The sequence below is a fragment of the Lemur catta genome, chromosome 16 (assembly GCF_020740605.2).
Source record: "Lemur catta isolate mLemCat1 chromosome 16, mLemCat1.pri, whole genome shotgun sequence".
Classification (NCBI taxonomy): domain Eukaryota; kingdom Metazoa; phylum Chordata; class Mammalia; order Primates; family Lemuridae; genus Lemur; species Lemur catta.
In genome coordinates this window covers 24,446,874-24,468,935 of record NC_059143.1, presented here as the reverse complement: position 1 = coordinate 24,468,935, position 22,062 = coordinate 24,446,874, and the positions used below count along the sequence as shown (strand labels likewise).

The 22,062-nt window shown below is 34.0% G+C and overlaps 1 protein-coding gene across 1 annotated transcript in view; it reads right to left on the bottom strand.

Moving 5' to 3' along the window:
* ASXL3 (ASXL transcriptional regulator 3) overlaps window positions 1-22,062 on the bottom strand; it is a 136,368-nt gene that overhangs the window by 95,870 nt on the left and 18,436 nt on the right. The window contains exons 2-3 of the mRNA XM_045527209.1: window positions 3,853-3,961; window positions 2,422-2,530 (exon numbers count right to left, since the gene is read on the bottom strand). Coding sequence (XP_045383165.1) covers window positions 2,422-2,530; window positions 3,853-3,961 — 218 coding nt within the window. The remainder of the gene's footprint in view (window positions 1-2,421; window positions 2,531-3,852; window positions 3,962-22,062) is intronic.

Genomic DNA, 22,062 nt, shown 5'->3' with positions numbered 1-22,062 from the left:
ATGTCCATTTATCCTCAGTCTCATTTGCTGTTTTCTACAATCTCTCCAACCTGTTAAAATTCAAGTGTCCCTAAGTGTCCCCAGTCTTTCGGCCTCTTCTCTTTTCTATTTACCTTCAATTCCTTGGTGATCTCATCCAGTTTCATGTCTTTAAAGATAATCTATAAACTGATCACTTCCAAATGTACATCTCCAGCAAGATTTTTCCCATGAATTTCAGACAGATAAGTTCAATTACTTAACATTTCTACCGAGATGTTGAAAAGGATCTTATACTCAATATGTCCAAAACTGAATTCCTGATCAACAACCCTCTGACCCGAAGCTGTTGCTCTTACATATTCTTCTGTCCCAGCTAAGGACAATGCTATTCTTCTGCTTGCTCACACTCAAACTTTGGAGTCATCTCCAACTCCGTTCGTTACCTCCCATCCACATTTATCTGCCAGTGGCTCCTGTTGGATCAACCTTCAAATGCATCAGAATCCAGTCACTCTTCATCACATCCACTGCGACTCCATTTATTCAAATCACCATCACCTCTCCTCTAGATTAAGATAATAACTTTCTAACTGGTCTCCCTGTTTCTGTCCTTGTTCTCATATTTTTCTTGTACTTAGTGATCCTACGAAAATGTAAGTGAAATTGTTGGTCTCTCTAGCTCAAAACTCTGCAATGCTTTAATATCTCACTCAAAACAAAAGCCACTATCAAGGCACTATATAATCTGGCCTTTGTACCTTCTCTGGCTTTGTATCTTAGATCTCCCTTGTTCACTCTGGCCTCACAGCTATGCCAGCCTCTTGCTGTTTTGGGAACATTTTAGGAACTTCTCCTGCTTCAAGGCCTTTGTAATTGCTGTTCCCACTACCTAGAATTCTCTTGCCTTAAATGCCTGCTCTCTCACTCCTCTCAGGTCTTTTTTCAAACATATCCCTGTCCCCTACTCTTATTCTCTCATTTATTTTACCCCATACCACTTGTCACCACTGAACAAGCTGTACATTTTACATATTTACTTTGCTTATTGTCTGTCTCTCAGAGAACATAAGCTCCATGAGAGATTTGTTTTTGTTTCTCATTGCTGCAACTGCAATGTCAAGAACAGTACTTGGCACATAGTAGAAGCTCAATATATTTGCTGGGAGAGCAAGCAGATGAGTCCTCCAGCAAGCAGGCAGCTCAACAGGAATTCTCCTTCATGCTACTGAAAGGGAAGAGTATGCCCCATTCACCAGCACTTCTAGAAAGTCAGAAATTGCTGTGCATCTCTGCCTTGTCCTCTTTCTAACCACAAGGACCTGCCAAGATTCATATCATTACCATAACAATGGGGGCTGAGTTTTCAAAAGGCATAGGAATAGGTACATTGAGTCAAATGAAAGTTGGTAAAAAACAGTCTATAAAGCAGTCTGCAGTCATTTTACTAAGACAAGAATCTGTGTTTCCAATAGTAAATACACAACCTCTGCTGCGGATCAGATAGGAACGGAAGCAGCATCAGTCTTACGGGGCCTACAGAAAGCACGCAAGTGTACAGGGCAGGAGTGTTCAGTCAGCAAGCAGAGAGCACACAAAGGGACTCCCATCGCCATTAATAAAATGAATGACTTTGGCTTATTACTAAAATACAATATATCTGCAAGGATCCTTTAAGGTTTGTTTAAAGATAATTTACTCACTCCTATGAGTCCGCTGACAGAGACTTTAATTACATAGTCTTCCTCCCAAATCATGATCTGGGTCCATTTGTGGGACTAGTGGGTAGAGTAGAAGAAGGCACAGCAGCTATTGTGGGACACAGATTTGCCAAAATTGCAGTACAGAATTATATACACCAACAGAATAATAATATAATTGTCTTGAGAAAGATAAAAATGAATTCGCATGGATAGAATTCAGAAGTGAAACATGCCCTCCCGTTAGAATTGTGGAAGGGTCACTCACTTTTCAAAAGTCTGTAACAAGAAAACCTCTTATTTGGTCCTCATTTTTCTGTGAGGAATGATAATACTAAGCTTAATTTACAAAGGACAAACCAAGGAACAAAGCTATTATAAAAGTACTTGTGATCACCGGAAAAATCAGCACAATCAGAAATAAAACATTGGCATACTCAGTCCTCCCAGAAGAATAAATCCAGTAGATACTTCCCGAGTAACCCTCTCACCTTGCAGGAGAAATACAGTGATACTGGTAACATTCAAGAAAATTATTCAGGGAAATACACACTGTTAAAAAACAAAAAGGCAAAAACTGTATACTTTTCTTAGATGCTGATCTATTTGAGTCAAAAGTGTTCGATGATAAATCTTAGTAAGCGGCAAGAAGAAAATTGTATCTATAATGGTGGGGCATTTAATTAGTGAATTATTGGCATTCTATATCACTTTTAAGAGAACACGGGTTTCTCATGCTTACCTCCATTTTCCTCTCCATTGGCATTTGCCTCGGCCATTTCTGTACCCTCCAATTCAGACTCACAGACTAAATCCAACGTGCCATCCACTGGGCATGACGACTCCTCTTTCTATATTATTTTCAAAAAGATGGTTTATGGAGATGTACTAGCAACTAAAAACATTCAAAATACTTTTAATATCCTAAAGTATTATCACAGTTATTAGTAACTTGGAATTTCAATGCTGATTTAATTAATGTAAAATCACTGCTTAAAAAAAAAAAAACCGGAAAAGGCCATTGCCACTGTTGTTTATTTGAATAACCTTTTAAAACTGATAGCAAAATGAAAACATTTCCTTTTGACATATGTTGTTTCCATTTTTTTTCAATTCTGCATCCTTCCTTATGTAAAGAAACGGCTTAACAACTCAGAATTTTAATCAGTTAACTTAATCAGCTACCCCACGTGGCAAAAAAGGAACAGAACAAAATACAAGTTTTTTTTGTTTGTTTGTTTGTTTGTTTTTATTAACCTGTGTTATTTTCTGAAACACACACTGGGACAAGAGCCTGATGCTTAATAGCTGAGGAAGAATCCCTGCTTTCTTTGCCAGGTATAACTTTTAACATTTACAAGAATCTCAAAAGTAATTAATGAGCTGTAAATATAATCCATTATTTAGTAAAGCAGTGACTTATTTTTAATTTATAAGAAATAATAACTGAATTTACTTATTCCAAGTTACACAACCATTTGTAGATCAAAAGCTTTTGTCCTTTGGAATTCTGCACTTCAGATGGCATTTTCCATTCTAGAAGGAAATGGGAATGCCACTAAAATAATTCACAGTTGTACCCCCTAAAATTACTGAAATTACAAAGTAAAATAATTAAAACAGTTACCTAAAGCCTTCAATGTTATTTCTCTATTCTCATATAACAAGTGTGCATATTTGTAAAACTTTCTTGAGATCAACGTGTTTTAAAATTAAATACTTGACTTAAATCAGTAAGTTTTCAAGAAGAATGAATACATTTCTTATTTCTATAAAAGACAGGAACGCATACAGGTGTGAATCCTGTATGTCAACTGATGGTCATTAAGCCAAAGAGTTTATGGCAATTGTGATCATCTTAAACTCCTGACTGATGATCCATGACACCCCTCCCCATAAATTTTAAAGAATCAAGAATTATAAGGAAGCCACAACTATTTTTCATTACCATATGTATGGAATAAAACCACAGATATTCTTTCCTTAAAGAAAAATGTCATTGTTTATTCTTAATATGAAATCATTTTTAAGACATCTGAAAATATTTAGAAGACATAAGGGTCAGTCTTCTACCCTTCACCCAAATCTCATTTTGTTTACCTTCACATGTCTGAAAAAATGCATGATACAGTAATAACTTAACAGGCATAATATGCAGAACAATACAACTTACTTTGAGAGCATAGAGGCCTGACTTTCCAGGGATTTTGAAGAATGTTCCATCCCCTATTCGAGTGTTAGTGTGAAGCATTGCATTCAGACAGGCTAATGGAGAGGTTCCACTAGAAAATAAAAAGTGTGCAAAAATGAAGCAGTCTGAGGTGCAGCTTCTATGGCAAAACTGTTCTCTGAGTCTCTCAAAAAAGAAAAAAAAAAAAAGTCTTTTTTTTTTTTTTTTTTTTTTGCATGCCTTTTAAAAATATCCTCCCAACCTCGAAAACATCTACATTACAATAAAGGGCCAGTCCAGTTTCACCAAAGTTAATCAGATGCATCTGTTTTATAGGCTTAAGGCAAAAAGTCTCCTAACTTGAAATTATGCTTTTATTCATAAAGCAACCAATACTATATTTTAAAGAAACCAAAAACCAAACATTTATGTGGTGTTATTTTACAAATAACACCATGAAGTCTCAGTTTTTAAATATTACTGACAACTTGATGGTTGCACTTGAATGATCAAAAAAAAAAAAATCAAGTTCAAGGGCAGCTCCATCTCATAGGCTGAAAAGCAACAAAAGAATAATAAACCAGGGAAGAACTGATTTGAAATTATAACTATTTAAGTTACTCACAGGACTGCATTTCTTACATGGCCAAATAAGAATGTATATCTGTATTTATATCTCAGATACAACCTCTACAAGGACATCCTTTTCTCAATTAGATATGTCAAATAAAGAAATATGTGCTTGGGAATTCTGCCCAGCTAATAATTATGTTCTGTGACAAAGATGCTAGTGGCTGAATTATGAAATCATTTTTTAAAGAAATCAAACAGCATTAAACTAATGATTAAAAATACTAAAGCACATATGTATAAACATTATTGGAATGTATTCATATATTTGGAAAAATGCTTATGAAATACATAATACATAGGCATTTCCTGGGGTATATGTTAAAACACTTTTTGTGTTTTGCTTGCAAACTAATGTTTAGCAAGCTAGGATTTAGAGCTATAATGATTGCTTTCATTTAACCATATTTCCATACACATTTTACTTCCTAATATGCCAAAAGATCAATATTTTGTCAAACTAATTTTTATTAGAAGCTCTACCTCATCCCACATGCCTCTTAGGAATTATAGGTATTTAGTCCAAAATATTATGGGACAATAGGGCCTTTAAGATATTAAGCTTTCAAACTTTGAATGTGGGGGATAAAATCATAATTTGTGCTACTAAATTAAAAGTTTTCTAAAAACCAAGGTTACCAAATCGCTTACTAACTATGAAAATTCACCAGTAAAACAAAAAAGTCAAATTTGCTGAATTGCCAGAACACATTTAACAGCAAGTCAGCATATATATGCATCATGGTTATAAAGGTTTATAAGTATTATAATATGAATAACCGTTATTATTTTAGGAAGCAGCTTCTCTTTGCCAACACATAAATATTATTCCATTGGGTTTGACAAGAAACAAGAGTCCTTAATATAAATTTGGTCATAGAACAATGTCGTTGTAACACTAAAGTACACATAGTAATAATGCTGTGTGCTTATGTAATATCTTTTCTCATGAAGCTCCTACAAGCTTACAGACCTCATTTCATTATTTTCCTTCACAAAAGATTGTTGCTTATATTTAAAGTAGGCCCAGGCATACCTATAAAATAAAATATATTCATCTCCCCAGAAATGTGTCTCCATGAATAAATTCCAGATAAATAATGCAATACATGTTTTACTGAGCACTGCAAGTATATATTTTTACATTACAATCTTCAGACAAAAGCACAGAAAATTTGAAGCTGGGAATGATTATGCCAGATCTTTGGAGTTTTAATTTAGTGAAACTGTCAGAAATACAGACTTTTCATAGAGACTTGGCAAGAAGATGTTAACACCATAAGTAAAATAGAATCCAATACATAAAAATGACACAATGTAGACTTTTAAAAATATAACTTAATAAAATTGTCCACCTAACATGAAACTCTACAATATTCTTTCTGCTCTCAATTGCTAAGGTCCTAAAATGTACACAATTCTAAGAACTCAGATTTAGAATACTGAAGAATAACACAGATTTAAAGGCAACTAAGAAATACAGAACAAATATGACATGACCATAATTTACAGTTTCTTTCTAAGGTATAAGTAAACTTAAGATAATTGTAGAAGATAAATTGGCTATTAAATAGCAATTTAATACTATACTTGCTGCAAACATGTGATAAGCACACAGTTTCATACAAATGAAGAGCTCTATTAAGTATGAATATATTAAATTATACTTTTTTAATTTAATAATCTCAAGATTATGAAAAATTTTAAAACGTAATTCACAATTACATCTCTAAAAATCTCAGCTATTGTAATTTATAATTTTTTTCAAACCAAAATTTGTTGTATTTCAAATTTATGCAACAGTTACATTTTAGAAGAATTAAAAAATATTTTGCAAAATTCAAATTTTACAACTTAAGTCAACCACTGATTAGTCACTTAATTTTAAGCATATCATTTACATTTCTTCATGGAAAAAAACACTATCCTGGTCCATTTTATTTAAAAACAATAAAAAATCAGCATCAAAAGAGATAAATGCTTAGTAAAAGGTAACTGATTCATCCAATGCAAGATATAGACAGGAAAATGTATTTTTAAAATCTTTCATGCCATTTATTTATTACTATTATTCTCAACAATTCCATAAAATCTCAGACCACTTTTCCTGAAGAAATATGTCTTAACTGCTATTGACCAGGAATAAATAAAAGTCTGATTTATATATTTTTATATTAAGAAAAAAACAGAATTAGTAAATACATGACACATTTACATACACACACACATACATATCTATTAAACATAATGATTAACTATAGGTATAAAAACTGAGGCAGACATGCTTTAAAAGTGTGTATTCTTAGATAGCACGAACACCTATGTAACATTTATTATTTTTACTTTATTCCAAAAAACTTTTATTTCACAGTTAACACAAAGGTTAATCACCAATCAGAATTAAAAGCTAAAAATCCTGTAATAGAATATGTATATGAAGCAATAAAGCATCAATGTTTTAATAAAAAAAATTTCTGAAATTTCAAAAGTTACTTACTTTCTAACAAGATGAATTGGAAAAACCATGATATCCCGATTTATAAAAGGAAAAACAAAAAGAAAGGAAGAAAAGACAGTTAGTTTTCCAACTTAAAACACAATTTGTTATATTAGCATTTCAATAAATAAGACAGTATACAGGAAACCCACCAAAGCCATAGATTTGGCTGCCTATGGGGAGGTGGAGAGGAAAGAACTGGGTACTCGGGGAAGAGATGACTTTAACTTTCTTCCCTAATAATTCTATAAAGTTTCATTTTGTTCATAATGCACACGCATTTGCATATAATAAATATAATCATAAATAAATACGCAGACAATATTTGCCCCCATTTTTTTTCCTTTTTCTCCATCTCTTATAATTGGGCCCTTTCCTATACACCTGCCAGGGTGGATATACAGCTTATTCTACTTGTTTGTTTTTTTCCCTAGACTGTAGGGCTATGGAACCCTTCTGGTTTGTTTTCGTTTCCCACAACCCCTGAAGCAGAACAGGGGTGGAATTTGGAGGCAGGGGAGTAGGCATAATTTAAACTGTCTAGACATCAAAGAACCCCCAGAGACGCTTCACAGAGCCCAGTGCGGTGTGAAATATAGAAAACCCATTGCTTTATATGATCATATTGCTGATGAAACACATCAAACTTTACTAATAGTGACTACTTAGTGAAGGGAATGGATAGCCTACCTATTTAAATAATTTTAAAAACCAGGAAGAATACCTGGGGGATGTGACTGGAAGACTATTTACAGACATAACAAAGAAAATATACTTGTAGGCATCTGTTCCTTTATATATAAAATAATAATGCTTTACAGTATTTAAGTAATCCAAAGCTTAAACTATTTTAGCATATTAAAATAGTAATAATATCTATTCTTAGTAACAATTTTAGATGGAAGTGATTTCCTGTAAACAGCTTTAAATCTCATTTTAAAACCATGGGAATATCAAAACATTAGTCCTGCACAATGTAAGTCTACAAACTCTACAAATTCATTAAGAAATTATTTACCACCCTTACTAGACAGTGTGCTAAGTGCTATTAATATAAATTAACAGAAACAATTATATGTTTACTCTCTTTTCAAAGAAAGAATAATACCTTCTTTCAAGGGTTTCAAGTGTAAGCTTTGAGAAAATATCTTAATTACACAGAATATATTTTCAAGAGTAAATTATGTGGGCCTATGGGTACAGGTAATGTTTTAGTTCTTGATACAAGATCTTCCTGCTCACTTTGTGAAAATTAAATTGTTTCAATTTAGGATTTGTGCACTAAAATCTGTATGTGTTACATTTCACAAAAAAATGTTATAAAATGTTATAAAATGAATAATGTACTGTTAGATCTGTCTATTTATATATTTAATGAACATGTCCCTACTAGCAGAGAAGAATAAACTATTTTTACCAAGTGAATAAGGATGACTCTTAAACACACACAGTAACACAAAGCACATCAGTTGACAATTCAGTAACTTAGATGATTAAAAACTACCCTAGAAAAATCAAGGTCAAACTCACTTTTTACTTTTGAAAAATATTACTGCTAGTAAGAAACTAAAATGACTGAAAATAAAACCTTAAAAACTAAAGTCCTTTATATATGTTATCTGAAAAATGTATTTCTGTATGTGACATATGTATGTAATTATATATGTTACCTGAATAATCCCAGCATAAAAAATAACTTATAGTAACCCTGAAATTTGATTTTGATGAACCGTGCCCCAAACTTCATGGTCCCTTTAAGAAGATCACCAAGGAAAGATTTTAATGAGCACTGAGGACATATGAGGAATGTGGGTTTTTAATGAACACTGACATAGGAGGAATAACAAAGATCAAAATTTAGAAAAATATAAAAATGTAACTAGGAATAACCCATCAACTCAAATTAGAGATAGGTCATATTTAAAAAGAAGATATTTTGTAAATTTCTATGCGAAGATATATACGTGGTTTTCAATATTCAACATGCCTCTAAGGCAAAGATAAAAATGTAGTCCTGGTACTCTTATCAGGTGGGAATACGAGGCAAAAAAATGTATCAAATAATGTATGTTGTGCAATTTAATTCTCAAAACCTCAGCATGTGTCTTTGATTGGCTTGAATTATATGTGAAAGATATTCTTCTTAGAATATAAACAGACACTTCAATTTAGACCTTTCATGAACTTTACAGAGACTACTAGACACTATTAGACAGACTACAGTGATTCATACAGCCATACCCACTAGACTGGCCTTTTGTTTTAAGAGGCAAAAATTCTAAAACATTAATACAAGGATAAAAGTTTGCTTAGTATTATTTTAAAACAGGATCTATAAGGAAATTAGGAAATAGCCTAATATGAATGTGTAAACCAAAAGACATAATCTATACTGTAATTTTTAAAGACCTTCAACTAAAATAAGAGGTGAGGTGGTTATCTTTAATTATAGGCATCCAGTAAAGAACATGCCACATGTACAACTAAATGTTGGCAATTATTCCTCTATAACTATGCATGTGACAGCCTGCTGTATTACCACTGCCACATTAAGGAAGGCGGTAGAATACACTGAGAAAAACTGTGGGCTCTGGAGCCAGTCGGCCTGAGCTCAACTGGGGCTGGACCATTTACTAGCTGTGTCATACTGGACTTAATCTCTCTAGGCCTCAGGTTCCTCAACTACAAAATGTGAATAATAAAAGTCACTGTGTCATAGAGCATTATTCTTAAGATTAAATGAGTTAAAACATACAAAGTACTGAGAACTATGTCTGGCATGTTATAAGTGTTCAAAACTTGTGAGCTATTATTATTATTACTACTACAACCACCGCTCAAACTAACTAACATCTAGAGGGAAAAAGAACGGCAAATGGAAAGAAATCAATATTTTATAGCTTGTTTTAAAAAATTGGTTCAGGTAAGATTTTGTTTAACTTCTAATATAAATAAAGACATAGACATGTATACAAGCCCAGTCCGTAGTTTTTCACATGTGAATAATACTGAAAATAAGTGATAACTTAGTAAGTGTACAGGGAGGAGAAGGATAGCAACAGACACCTATTACTATAGTTATCATTTATTGTGCATCTATAATGTGCCTGGACTTTCACAACTATATTCCTTATAGCCACCATTAAATGTAAGTGTGATTCCCAGTTTTCCAGATGTGACTGAGGCTCAAAGATTAAGAATCTTACTGAAGTCAAATAACTAAGTGATACAGCTGAAATCCAGATTTTAATCTGATTCCAAAGCCCATGCTCTTTCCACTTTCCCACATTCTCTTGCCACAGAATCACCTCCTCCACTTAATCTACCTCAAACAACAGCAAAAAAATGTTAGCACTTGAAGGAAATATATTTTAAAAAGTCAGATGATGCTAAATAAAAAGATGGTTGGCTCCATCTTCACTGGAAGGTGAGGTGGTTGTCTCACCTTCGAGTGATGACAGCAATGACTTTCCCCAGGGTAGATTTCAAATATTATAAATAAAGAACGGGGCCGCCAAAGGTGACATTGATGGTTATGTTCCTCAAGTAATGCCACCCATGAAAACTAAGGAAGAAGGAACTTAGAGAAAAATATGGTAGAGAATTCAGGTCCATAACTGAGATGACTCTTTGTAGAATTGGATCATTAAAGAGAAACACGATCCATTCACTGAACAAACATTTATTGAGCACACTATGCATGTCAAGCTAATCTTCAAATAAATTTGCACTCTGACATTGCATTACACATAATAGAAACAAAGGTTGAACTAAACTGAATTTTCTGAATACATATGAAATGACAGCAGACGTAGGAGAAAGGCCGCCTTGAGGCATGTTACAGACAAGATGAAAACCATTTGGAATTTAAATGTTCTACTTAGTTTATTCCAAGGAGATAATTGAGATGTGATCATGTGTGGATAGATTATATCATCAGCTCTAACGCAGAGGCAGTCAACTCATGGCCACTTGGGTTGCCATGGCTCTTCAGGACTTTATACTACAAACTCAAATAGAGTATTTCCAATTAGGCCAAAAATATATCTTCCAAAATAAAATAGTAAATTTCATACATTAAAGAAGAGGTATTATAATTAAATCTGGTACAAGTTAGTTTCATTAAAAAATGTAAATTTCTATATTTCACTTGTAGCTACTCATACTCTCCCATATTATTAGCAACAGCTAATACTGTACTATTTCTAAAATCTGTTCTATGCAGTATTAGTCACAGTGGTGCTCCAAAAAAACTGTCAAATTTGTTTATGAAACACATGTTGTATTCTCCTCTTATCAACTCACCAAATACATTAACTATATATATATTAAAGACTGAAAAATCCTGCTTACCTCCATGTTTGCTAACCATATATAATAAAGGAGTCCTCTCCATCATAATATTTAGCAACCTCTCCTATTATGATATGCCCAAAATCATACTTGGGGACATTCTATACTATATTTATATAATTAGAATCACCAGGAAAAAAGTATCTAGAAGTCATCACTATCAGGAATGTTTAATTTTATTAGCCAAATCTTAAAAAAATATTTTAAAGGTATGCAAAATATTTGTTTTTCTGTAGAAAAATAATAGAATGTGATGATTATTTTCCCCTGTGTAAATATATAACATTGGAAAATATATCCAGAAACATTAAACAGCATTGGAAAATATACAAACAGAACCTCTATATAATTGAAAATAACTACATGTTTGTAATACAGTTTGGAGCATATCCAAGCAAAAAATCCAAAATCTGAAATGCTCCAAACTCTGAAACTCTTGAGTGCCAATGTGACAATCAAAGTAAATGCTCACTGAAGCATTGTGGATCTCAAATTTTTGGATTTCAGGTGCTCAACTGGGATAGTGCAAATATTCCAAAATCTAAAAAAAATCTGAAATGCAAAATCTGAAACACTTCTGGTCCCAAGCATTTTGGATAAAGGATATTCAACCTGTATGATATTACCTGACAGATGACACAGCTAACACGAAAATCTTACTCATCTCCCCCATGTGGTTCTCCCTGCTGCTCCCTGCTCACTCAGTGATGAGTACAATCCTCCTCCTCACTGCTCATGACTGAAGCATTTCTCAGACTATTCCAACTACTCTGCCTCCACAAAGCCTCAACAATGCTCATCTCTCAATTTGCATTTTTACTTCTTTACAGCCTACTTCAAGTGATCTTTACCTCATACACAAGAGGACAATTCTATATCCTTCACTGCCTTCAACAGCTCCCAGCTCCTGTTCATCCTACACACTGGTGCCAGACAATTTTCTTATTTAAATACAAAAACAAAAAACATTGCTCAGACTACCTCTTAAGGCCAAACCATTCACTGCTTTTTTTTTTTTTTTCTTTTTTTAAATCAGTGGTTTTCAAGCATAAATTTGCTCAGGCTGACAGGGTCGTTCTACAATATAGTTAGCACCTACCTCATCTTCATCATCTCCAAATCTCAGACTACTCTCCTATAATCCAATCCAACTCACCAAGCCTGTATGGTTTCCCATCTCACTGCTTTGGCTCATATGAAACCCCATTCCCTGAATCATCTCCCAGTCCTATCATGCTCCTTTTTGCCACTCAAAATGAAATTTTTAAAGGAGATGGGGAAGCCTTTTGTGACCACAGGCTATCCCCATTCCTCTAGAACAATCGTAACACTTTGCATATTTCTCATAATTTCTTTTCTTTGAAAATCATTTACACCTCTAACATTCCTGCCCTTACTACCTCCACAAGTTTAGAAATTCAATAGGGAATAGACATATATTTATTCATCTTTATATTGCCTGACAAGCAATCCCGATGTGCTCAAAAGGTGTTTGTTGAAATAAATTTAATTACTGCTATAAAAGCTGTTACAATCATGGATGTGTGGACATAAAGCACCTTCAATGAATACTACCAATACTATTTTTAAACTCATGGCCACCATTATGTCCATCAAACACTCTACATATCAAACAGGGCCATCCTATATTTGCATGCCCTGCAAATATTCTTTTCTTTTAGGAATCAATAAAATGGTCTTAATTTCCCTGCCAGGAAGGTCGGCCAGACTAAAGCATCTTTCTGATCACAGCAATTGGTCAAATGGTGGAAGTTCTAGCACCTTTTAAAGCACTGATACAGAAATAGAGGGAAAGAGCATGCATTATTTTCAGTAGGGACACCAGCCACACAGACATAAAGATTGACTGGTGCCTATCTCTGCCTCCATAAGGACACAGCCTGCTGAGAATAAAGCTAACCAGAGAAAGGCAGAGCAAAACATGGAAAGAAAAGAGGAAGAAAACCGATATCACTTCAAACCTGCAGTATCTAGTCATGTTGAGGATCAACCTGTTGGATGCCAAAGTTCAATAAGCTAATAAATCCCCTGCTAGGCCGGGCGCGGTGGCTCACGCCTGTAATCCTAGCCCTCCGGGAGGCCGAGGCGGGTGGATCGCTCGAGGTCACGAGTTCAAGACCAGCCTGAGTGAGACCCCGTCTCTACTAAAAAAATAGAAATAAATGATCTGGACAACTAAAAATATACATAGAAAAAATTAGCCGGGTATGGTGGCGCATGCCTGTAGTCCCAGCTACTCGGGAGGCTGAGGCAGTAGGATTGCTTACGCCCAGGAGTTTGAGGTTGCTGTGAGCTAGGCTGACGCCACGGCACTCACTCTAGCCCGGGGAACAAAGTGACACTCTGTCTCAAAAAAAAAAAAAAAAAAATCCCCTGCTAATTTCATTTTTGACACCTGACTACTAAAGAGTGTAAGTGACTTGTATAAGCTGATTTTATTTTTTTAGGCCTCAATTTCCTTATATGTAAAATGCTGAGTTTAAAATAGGTGTGTTTTAAGGCTCTACTAATCCCTTTCTTATTAAGGTTTTAAGGGCAATTATTAATAGTAATAGTTAGACTATTAACTTTTTAAAGTTCATTCTAATCACACTGCCTGTCTGTATGCTTTCCTTATCCTTAATGCTGTCTGTTCTCCTCCAGATCCTATTGCCTTCACTTACTAAAAGGTACTAATTACCTCTGTAGTCCATAATGATCTTCCCTGCACCTTGATAGCCATTACAGCCTATGCTACTATTGCAGCATTTAGTTCTGTGTAGTCTAACACCACATTACTTGATGGCAACTAGTTCCTTGAGGACTCCGACTTTATTAATGATTCTTTCTACACCCCTCATAGAGCCCTGCCAGACTTGGAGACTCAGAAGACATTGAGAGGCTTTGTTGAAAAGTTAACATTTCACAATTTACAGAGCAGAACACAATTTGAAGCCTGACAATTCCAAGTGTTGGCTGAGGATGTCCAGAAGTGGGAATTATGAAATACTCTAGAGAATATAAATTGATATAATCAATTTGGAAATATATTTGGCAATATCTAGTTTTAACAGTGTGCATGCTCTACAGATCAGCAATCCCACTTTTTGGTATAAGCCTTAGGAAAAACTCACATATTTTCACAAAGAGATATTATTTGTTATAGACAAAAAAACTGTAAATAACCTAAATATTCAATAGGTTATAGCTAAAGACATAGATATACTTTTATTTACAGATTCATAGTAAAAGTATAAAATTCTGAACTACAATAACACACAATAAATCTATGACTCTAGTTATCCCTGAAAAGAAAGAGAAAAAAATCAAAAGAACATCAGTTTTTTGGTTAGATGTCATTTAAAAGAAATCTGAAACAACTACGACACTGTATCTACAACTGTTAGTTTTAGCTAGTGTTTTTTAGTATATGGGTTCTTTGCTGTATTTTCAAAATTTTTCAAAAGAGAAAAAAATTATTATTGTTATTGTTCTTTTACCCACAATTTGGCTTTTAATTCTGACTCTCCCCTTGATTCAACTTACATTAATGTTTAAACATTTTTATGGAAGCAAATAAATAAATACCATTACATGGAAATTGTAAAGGTACATCATTACACCCATTTAAAAGTAAATGTCCCTCTGAACTTCCCTTGTTCCCATCCACTGCTTAAAAAGTAATGATTATTAAATATTTATTAATATCATGCTTTTCTTCTAGATCTTTTTGCATTTACATTCACATTCACATATAGACATATATTCAACTCTATGGTTTAGTACTTTTATCTTCAATACAAAATGAGAACATTTTTGCTCTTAATATTCTATATAATTCTGAGTGTTTTTAATGGTAATATAATGCTCTTAAGAGTCTATAAATATATTGCATAATAATTTAAGTATTTGCTTATTACAGAACCCTTGGTTGCATCTAATTTTACCCACTAAAATAGTACTGCAATGAAGAGTTTTGTATGTAGTTCTCCTTATATACGTACAACAATCTGTCTAGAATAGATTTCAAAAAGTGAATTGTTAGAATGCTTTGAAAATTTTGGTAGCTACTTCCACATTACCTTCCAATGAAAGTAACTAGTCAATGGTGGGTAGCATTAACCTTTAAAATTTTGCTAATCCAATCAGGGATGACAGTGAAAGGCCATTCCAAGCAGAGGAAGCAGTGCAATGGAAGCACAAATGGAAACTGAATGCAGTGTGCAGGAACATGATCAGCTGGCATTTCCAGGGTGGTAGATAGGAGGGAGAGTAGGGTAGGAATCAGATTCCAGAGGGAAGGTATAGACCACTTCATGGTGCGTGACATTCAGTGCCATAGTTTAAATGTCATGGCTAGCAGCTTGCACTTCATGAAGGAGATGATGGAGAACCCAGAGGAGTGGAACAAGCAATGTGGTCTTGTCCCTCTGTTAATACAAGGATAGATTTAAATTTAGATACACCCAGTAGAAAATAGACCAATGAGAAGACTGTAGTATTGGCCTGCAGGGTAGATGGACCAAGCTTCACATTGATGGTGGGCAGAGATGTGGAGAAAGTATCAAGAAATATATGGGAAGACATACATACATACATACATATATGTATGCATACATACATAAAAACAGCAGGACAAAGACAGTGCCAAGATGTGTGAGATAAGGGGGAAGAAGGAGTGTAGAGGTGAATGGTGGCATAATTAATTAAGATGGGCAACAGAGATAGAAGAGGTGGGTTTGGAAACAATAGGATGATTTTGGTTCTGGAATTACTAATTTAAAAGTATGCATCCAAAATTCAGACACATACACACACCACAGAGTTAATGATGGAGTCTGAGATAAGTATTAGGGAACCATCAATATAGAGATGATATTCAGAATGGTGACAACTGATGGGCACAGTTGCAGAGTAATAAAAGAAGAGAAAAATGACTGACTTAAATTTATTATATTCCAAACTTCAGAAAACTACATGAGAAAATATTTCTGAGATAGAAGAAGGGAAAAAAATTCTATAAGGATTTCATTATAATGTTATGATGCGTACTCTAATATCAACACGTGATTGTTTTAGAAGCCAGAATAAATCTCTGTATTCACAGGTAGACATAACCTATAAATAGAAAGTTATCTAGAGAATCTTGCCCACAGTAACTCTTCCTTTAAATATTGCTTTTTCTTTTAACATGTAATACAAGAATATTACTAATATCTGCCAATTGAAGAAAAGATGAGAAAAATCTCTCAAAATCCCAACTCCTTAAAAGAACTCTGAGCATTTTGTAAATTTTCTTCTAGGCTATTTTCTGGGTTTTTTTTTTTTTCTATTTTAAAGTTATAATTTACCTAAATATTGAATAACACTATTTTGTTTCATATTATATCCTTTTTCATAATGCCACAAAACTATCACAAATATCATATGAAATCGTGAAAAATATTCTATCAACTTGTTTCAAGTTGATGGTCTTCATCCTGGCTGTATATTAACATTTCAGGAAAAACTTTAAAAATGCAAATTTCAGGGCCAATTCCACCCCTATTAAATAAAAATCTCTGGGTGGGGCCCAATCATAAGCATTTTCTTAAACCTTTCCAAACGATTCTAACGTACAACCAAGTTTGAGAACCACTGATATCACCAGTGAACATTTAAATTATGTCCTTCACTTACAATAGAAATAGTACAGATGTGAACATCCTAGTGTATATAGTATCTTTTTCTTATAATCAAGAATAGTCTTTTAAGATAGGTCTGCAGAAGTTGCATTATTAATTCACAAAAGTGATTTAATGACCTTTTGTGAATAATGCTACCTGGCTTTTCAATGAGTTGTTCTGTTTCCTCTCTCATCAGTAGTATATAAACAGGGAAGCATCACCTGGAGTCAGGTTGAAATGCATAGACTAAAACAATCCCCAAAGATTTCTTTAATGTGCATCTTTATGATTATTAGTAGGACTGAATGCTTACCCACACATTTGTTTATCCCTTAGTTTTACATGTCCTTTGGCCATGATGCTGGGTCATTATTTTTTCTTATTGTTTTAATAATATTTCTAAATAATATCTCTAGTATATTAACTAAAAATATTTTCACCATGGTTAATGGTTACTCAATGTTTTGTTTTTGATATAAAGACATATCAAATGTTATATAGCCAATTACGATCATCCTTTTCTTTGTGGTTTACTTCACAGCTTCTAACTGTGAAAAGTTATTTCCCGGTCAAAGGTGGGTTTAAGTGTTAGATTTGAATTTTTTTAATATTTTTGCAATGATATAACCTTTTCATATATGCATTTTCAATCATGTCTTTATCTTCCTCAACATAAACTATAACTAGCACATTACAAGAAAAATTTATTATTTGTAACGGCCTTCTATGATTCAATAAGAACAGAGTTCCCTTGTCTATTACTTCATTTTTGATTTATCCTCCTACCCCTTTTCTGCAAAAGACTCTGGTACTACTCATCTGAAATTCCTTGATCAGCAGAATGTCAAAAGAATTCAGCTCAGAGTTTTTGCTGGCTATGGAAAAAATTTTACCTTTAAATGTTTGATAAAGGAAATGTCTTAAAATAACTAAACAGACCACTACTGTTAAGATTGGCATTTATACTACAAGACAAATGCCAATTTAATTTAGCTTTTCTCTTTTCTCTATCGTCCTCCTCTGTCTTTATCCACTTATATTCTGAAGGTATTTGTTCAGCTATGGTCTTCTACTTTGATTACAAGTGTTACCATATAAATATATTTAATAAACATAGCCTTCTAGGAAAAAAAAACATAGCTTTGTATAGCTCTGTTATACAGTCTAAGTTCTGTAAAATTCAAACATCATAGTTATTTAGAATGGCAGGAAATATATCTGTAAGATTTAGAGAGAATTATAAAGTAAAACAAGCTTTACTTTACAAAAGGCCTAATTTCAAAGTAAGATCTCTTATGGAAACAATATGCTCTGGAAAGGAAGTATAAATACAAAAAGCAGTAAATTCAAGCATCCTTCCCTTCCCCAAATTTAGTATGCGACACTTAAAAATACATCTTAAGAATCCAGCAGGCCTAAAAGAAATTTAATATACCTCGTTCTTGTTTTAATTTCACCCTCAGGGAAATATGATTCATGAGAGATGTAAGTTGGCAGCAGGAGTTGCAGAAATGTGTGTGTTTGCTACAAGTCAATATTAATACTCTTCCATACAGAAAAAGCAGTAAAATAAATGTCAGGATGGACAGGATCAATGCAAATGTTTAAAGAAAATAAATAATGATGATTCAGGCTAATAGTTTTTGAAAACTATAAAATTATACACATATATATATTAATAAATTCCACAAGTAATGCTACTAATAGGTTATATATGTATTACTTCTGTTTTATAGAAATAAATATCCTCCTTCAGGAAAAAACTGTGCATTTTGATGACCCATGAGGAGAAATGTATCTTTAGACAAAACAAGATTTCTTGTGCATTATTTGACAGCAATATCGACGTTCCAAGCAGGTACACAGAGACTCTCCAGAGAACAACTCCAATAATGAAAAGGCAGAACAATATGTAAATATAATTGGGGTAGAAAGAGGAGAATTGGTGAGCCAAGGTAACAGTTAAAGAAAAATTACTTTAAACCTGGGGTCCTATTCAATCAACCAACTAAACACAAACTGCTTAAACTGGTGCTAAAATTATAGAGAGCTGTCTATGTTTACATAACAATAGCAGACATATTCTTTTGTCTCCCTTCATTTTGCAATCTTTCTAAAAACATAACTTGGAATATCACAGCTTCTGGCCATTTGACAAATATCTTATTTAAGTAAGCACGACCCCAACCCACTCATTTAACTTGAGTTAATATTCCTGAACTTTGACATTGCCACTTAAAGCTTTCAGGAAATAGTTCCTTGATACATCTGCCACCAAATTTCATTAAATCAGTATTTCACTCAAACGAAGCCAGGAAATCTTAAGGTGCTGAATTCAATTATGAATGTTACTTCATGAGCTGATAGTAGATAATATATAGCATTGACATTGAAAATCATTACAATTAAGAGCTTCAACTCTTTTTCTTTTGGAGGGCGGATTATTTTCTAGGGTAACAGCAACATTATTAACAATAGCATATCATGTCAGGATAACAATAATAGTTTTAACTTTTCTATTGTGAAAGGTCAGTTTACAAGTACAGAAATAACATTCTCTCTGCCTATACCTGAAATAAATCTATTATTATGATACAAAACAGCAACTTATCAAGATAAAAACTACTAATATGGATCCAAACTTCATCCAAAGATGAAAACAACGACTACTAAAATCTAGACAAATTACTCTTTAAGCAGAACACAAAAATCCACCACATCTCTATCATATGCACCATGTTATATGTGAAAGCAGTGGTAAGCCAAGATTCCACATTAAAAAGTTGTTCAGATACATTAAAAACAAAAAAAGCTGTTATAAACAATAAACACCTGGTATTTGTCTTCAACTGCTGTCTTTTCTTGGATCATTACTAACTACTCTATTGACTTCCAAGTACAGATCCTTGTGGTAGTTTCCTAGGATCCAATGCAGGGTATCATGACTTCATTTTCAGTACAGAGAAAAAGCAAATGTCAGGGCAAAGATATAAAATCCAAAATTCTAAACCGGTTCATTAAATGATCTTAGAATTGTTCACTTTGTCACTTGGCTTGTCAAACTGAGTTTTAAGAAAACTCTAGAAGTTTTCAAAATAAATATTATCCTAGTACATTCCTATGTCTCTCATTTCCTCCTTGGTTTGTGCATGTCTCCTAAGAGGCATTTTTTTTTCTTCTTTTCTTTTCTCTGAGGACTCCCCCCGCCCCCCATTTCAAGTCTAAATGTTTGCCTGTGGCCCACTGTGATGGAAAGACTGAGCTCTGGAATCAGCCAAACCCAGGTTCAACCACCAGATCTTCCATTTACAATTATGTGAAGTTAGGTGAGATACCTAACTCTCAGCACCAATTTCCTCATCTGGAAAAGGAAGAAACAGCACCCACTTCTCAATGTTACCATAAAGAATAAATGAACTAAAAAATAGATAATGCTTGGCTCAATGCCTGACACTGATCAGTTACAGCATAAATGTTAGTTTTCTGCCCTTTTGCCAAAATGACATTCAACAGACAGTTCTAATGATATTTACAGATACATACATCTGCATTTTCTTTTCAGTTCTTTACCTGGATTCTACTCTTAGATCCAATAAACTTCCTCTATGTTCAAAACTCAAAAGGCTTTTCATACTCTAAAGAAAAATACTAAAATCATGTTATATAAATAAATAATCACCCAGAAGAAGCACAAAATGTCTAAGGAACGTGTTCAAAAATGACGAAACTTTAGTATATTCCTTGCAAAAACTTAAAATGCTTGAGCAGTTTAAGGCAAAGAAGAGGCAGTATTTATGCTGAAAAATTCCTTAAAACTGCAACGCAATTTGATTCTCAGTAAAACAGAGTCAGAATAATTAAGTGCTTTCAGTGAAGATAAAACAAAACCTTCACTGGGAAAAATCAGCCATCAACCTCAGGAATATTTATTAATGCAGTCAGGCTACTTTGCTTTAAAAGAGCCCCAAGCAAAAGGGTGAACAAACAGACCACAGCTTCAGCAAGAAAGATCATGGAGATGCAGTCAATGTTCCCAGGGAAGAAGGCTCTGGATATAAACCAGAAAGGAAAATAAAACATTTCTATCTAATATTACAATCGAATTTTCACATTTAGATAAATTTGTGGTTAAAATATGGCCACAGTTTACACAAACTGTAATTCAGACAGAGAAATTAGAAAGCACACCAGAGCCTCCCAAATTTTCACTTTCCAACAAGTCACACTTTCTCGGTTTCCGTTCTAGGCTGCACTGTCACGCTGACAAAACAGAAATAACGTATGTGAGCGACATCAGTCTGGGAATCACTCTCATAACTTTCTACCCAGTCATTCAAATCGCACTGCCTGGCCTTCAGGTGTCCAGTTGTCTGTCCTCTCATGCCCACTAAACAAACAGGGGAATAAGTGACTGCTATGAGGTTCCATACGGGAAGACCCTCGATGTCCATTTTCACCCAACGTCACTAGCTGGTACCTACCCGGAAGGAATGAACGGAACCACTCCAATGCAATCCCAGCCACTCCTGCTAGTTCAAGCATTCGGTTCAGCATCACCTCATGACCAACACGAAAGCAGCTGAGGCTCTAATATAATCATCATGGAAAGTTGTCCCAAATCCTTCATTGGAGGAAGATCCTTCATACACACCAACGCTGTCTCCAAGCCATGCCGGGGTCTGAAACCAGACTGGAAAATATTATATATGTGTATATATGGTAAAACTCCCATAAACCACTCTTCTACTTTGTCATATTTATTTACAGCTGCTTAACCCATCCTATATATTGCCTTCTCAAAGTAAAAACATGAACATTCAAGGAAAGATCCTTTCCATAGTAGAAAGTTAACTTAAAGCTTATGAAGACCTGGTGCTGCCTGGTAAGGTAGTTGAGATGGTCCCACATGGAACATACTTTGTCCTGAAGGGAAGAAAGAAAACACAATGTTGGTTTCCAGGGCTAATCTTCTAAACTTAGTGGATAGGATCAAACTATTCTGATATTTAAAAAGGAAAATAAAAGCCTTGGATTTTTCAGCAGATAGAACAGCAATGCCAGATTAAC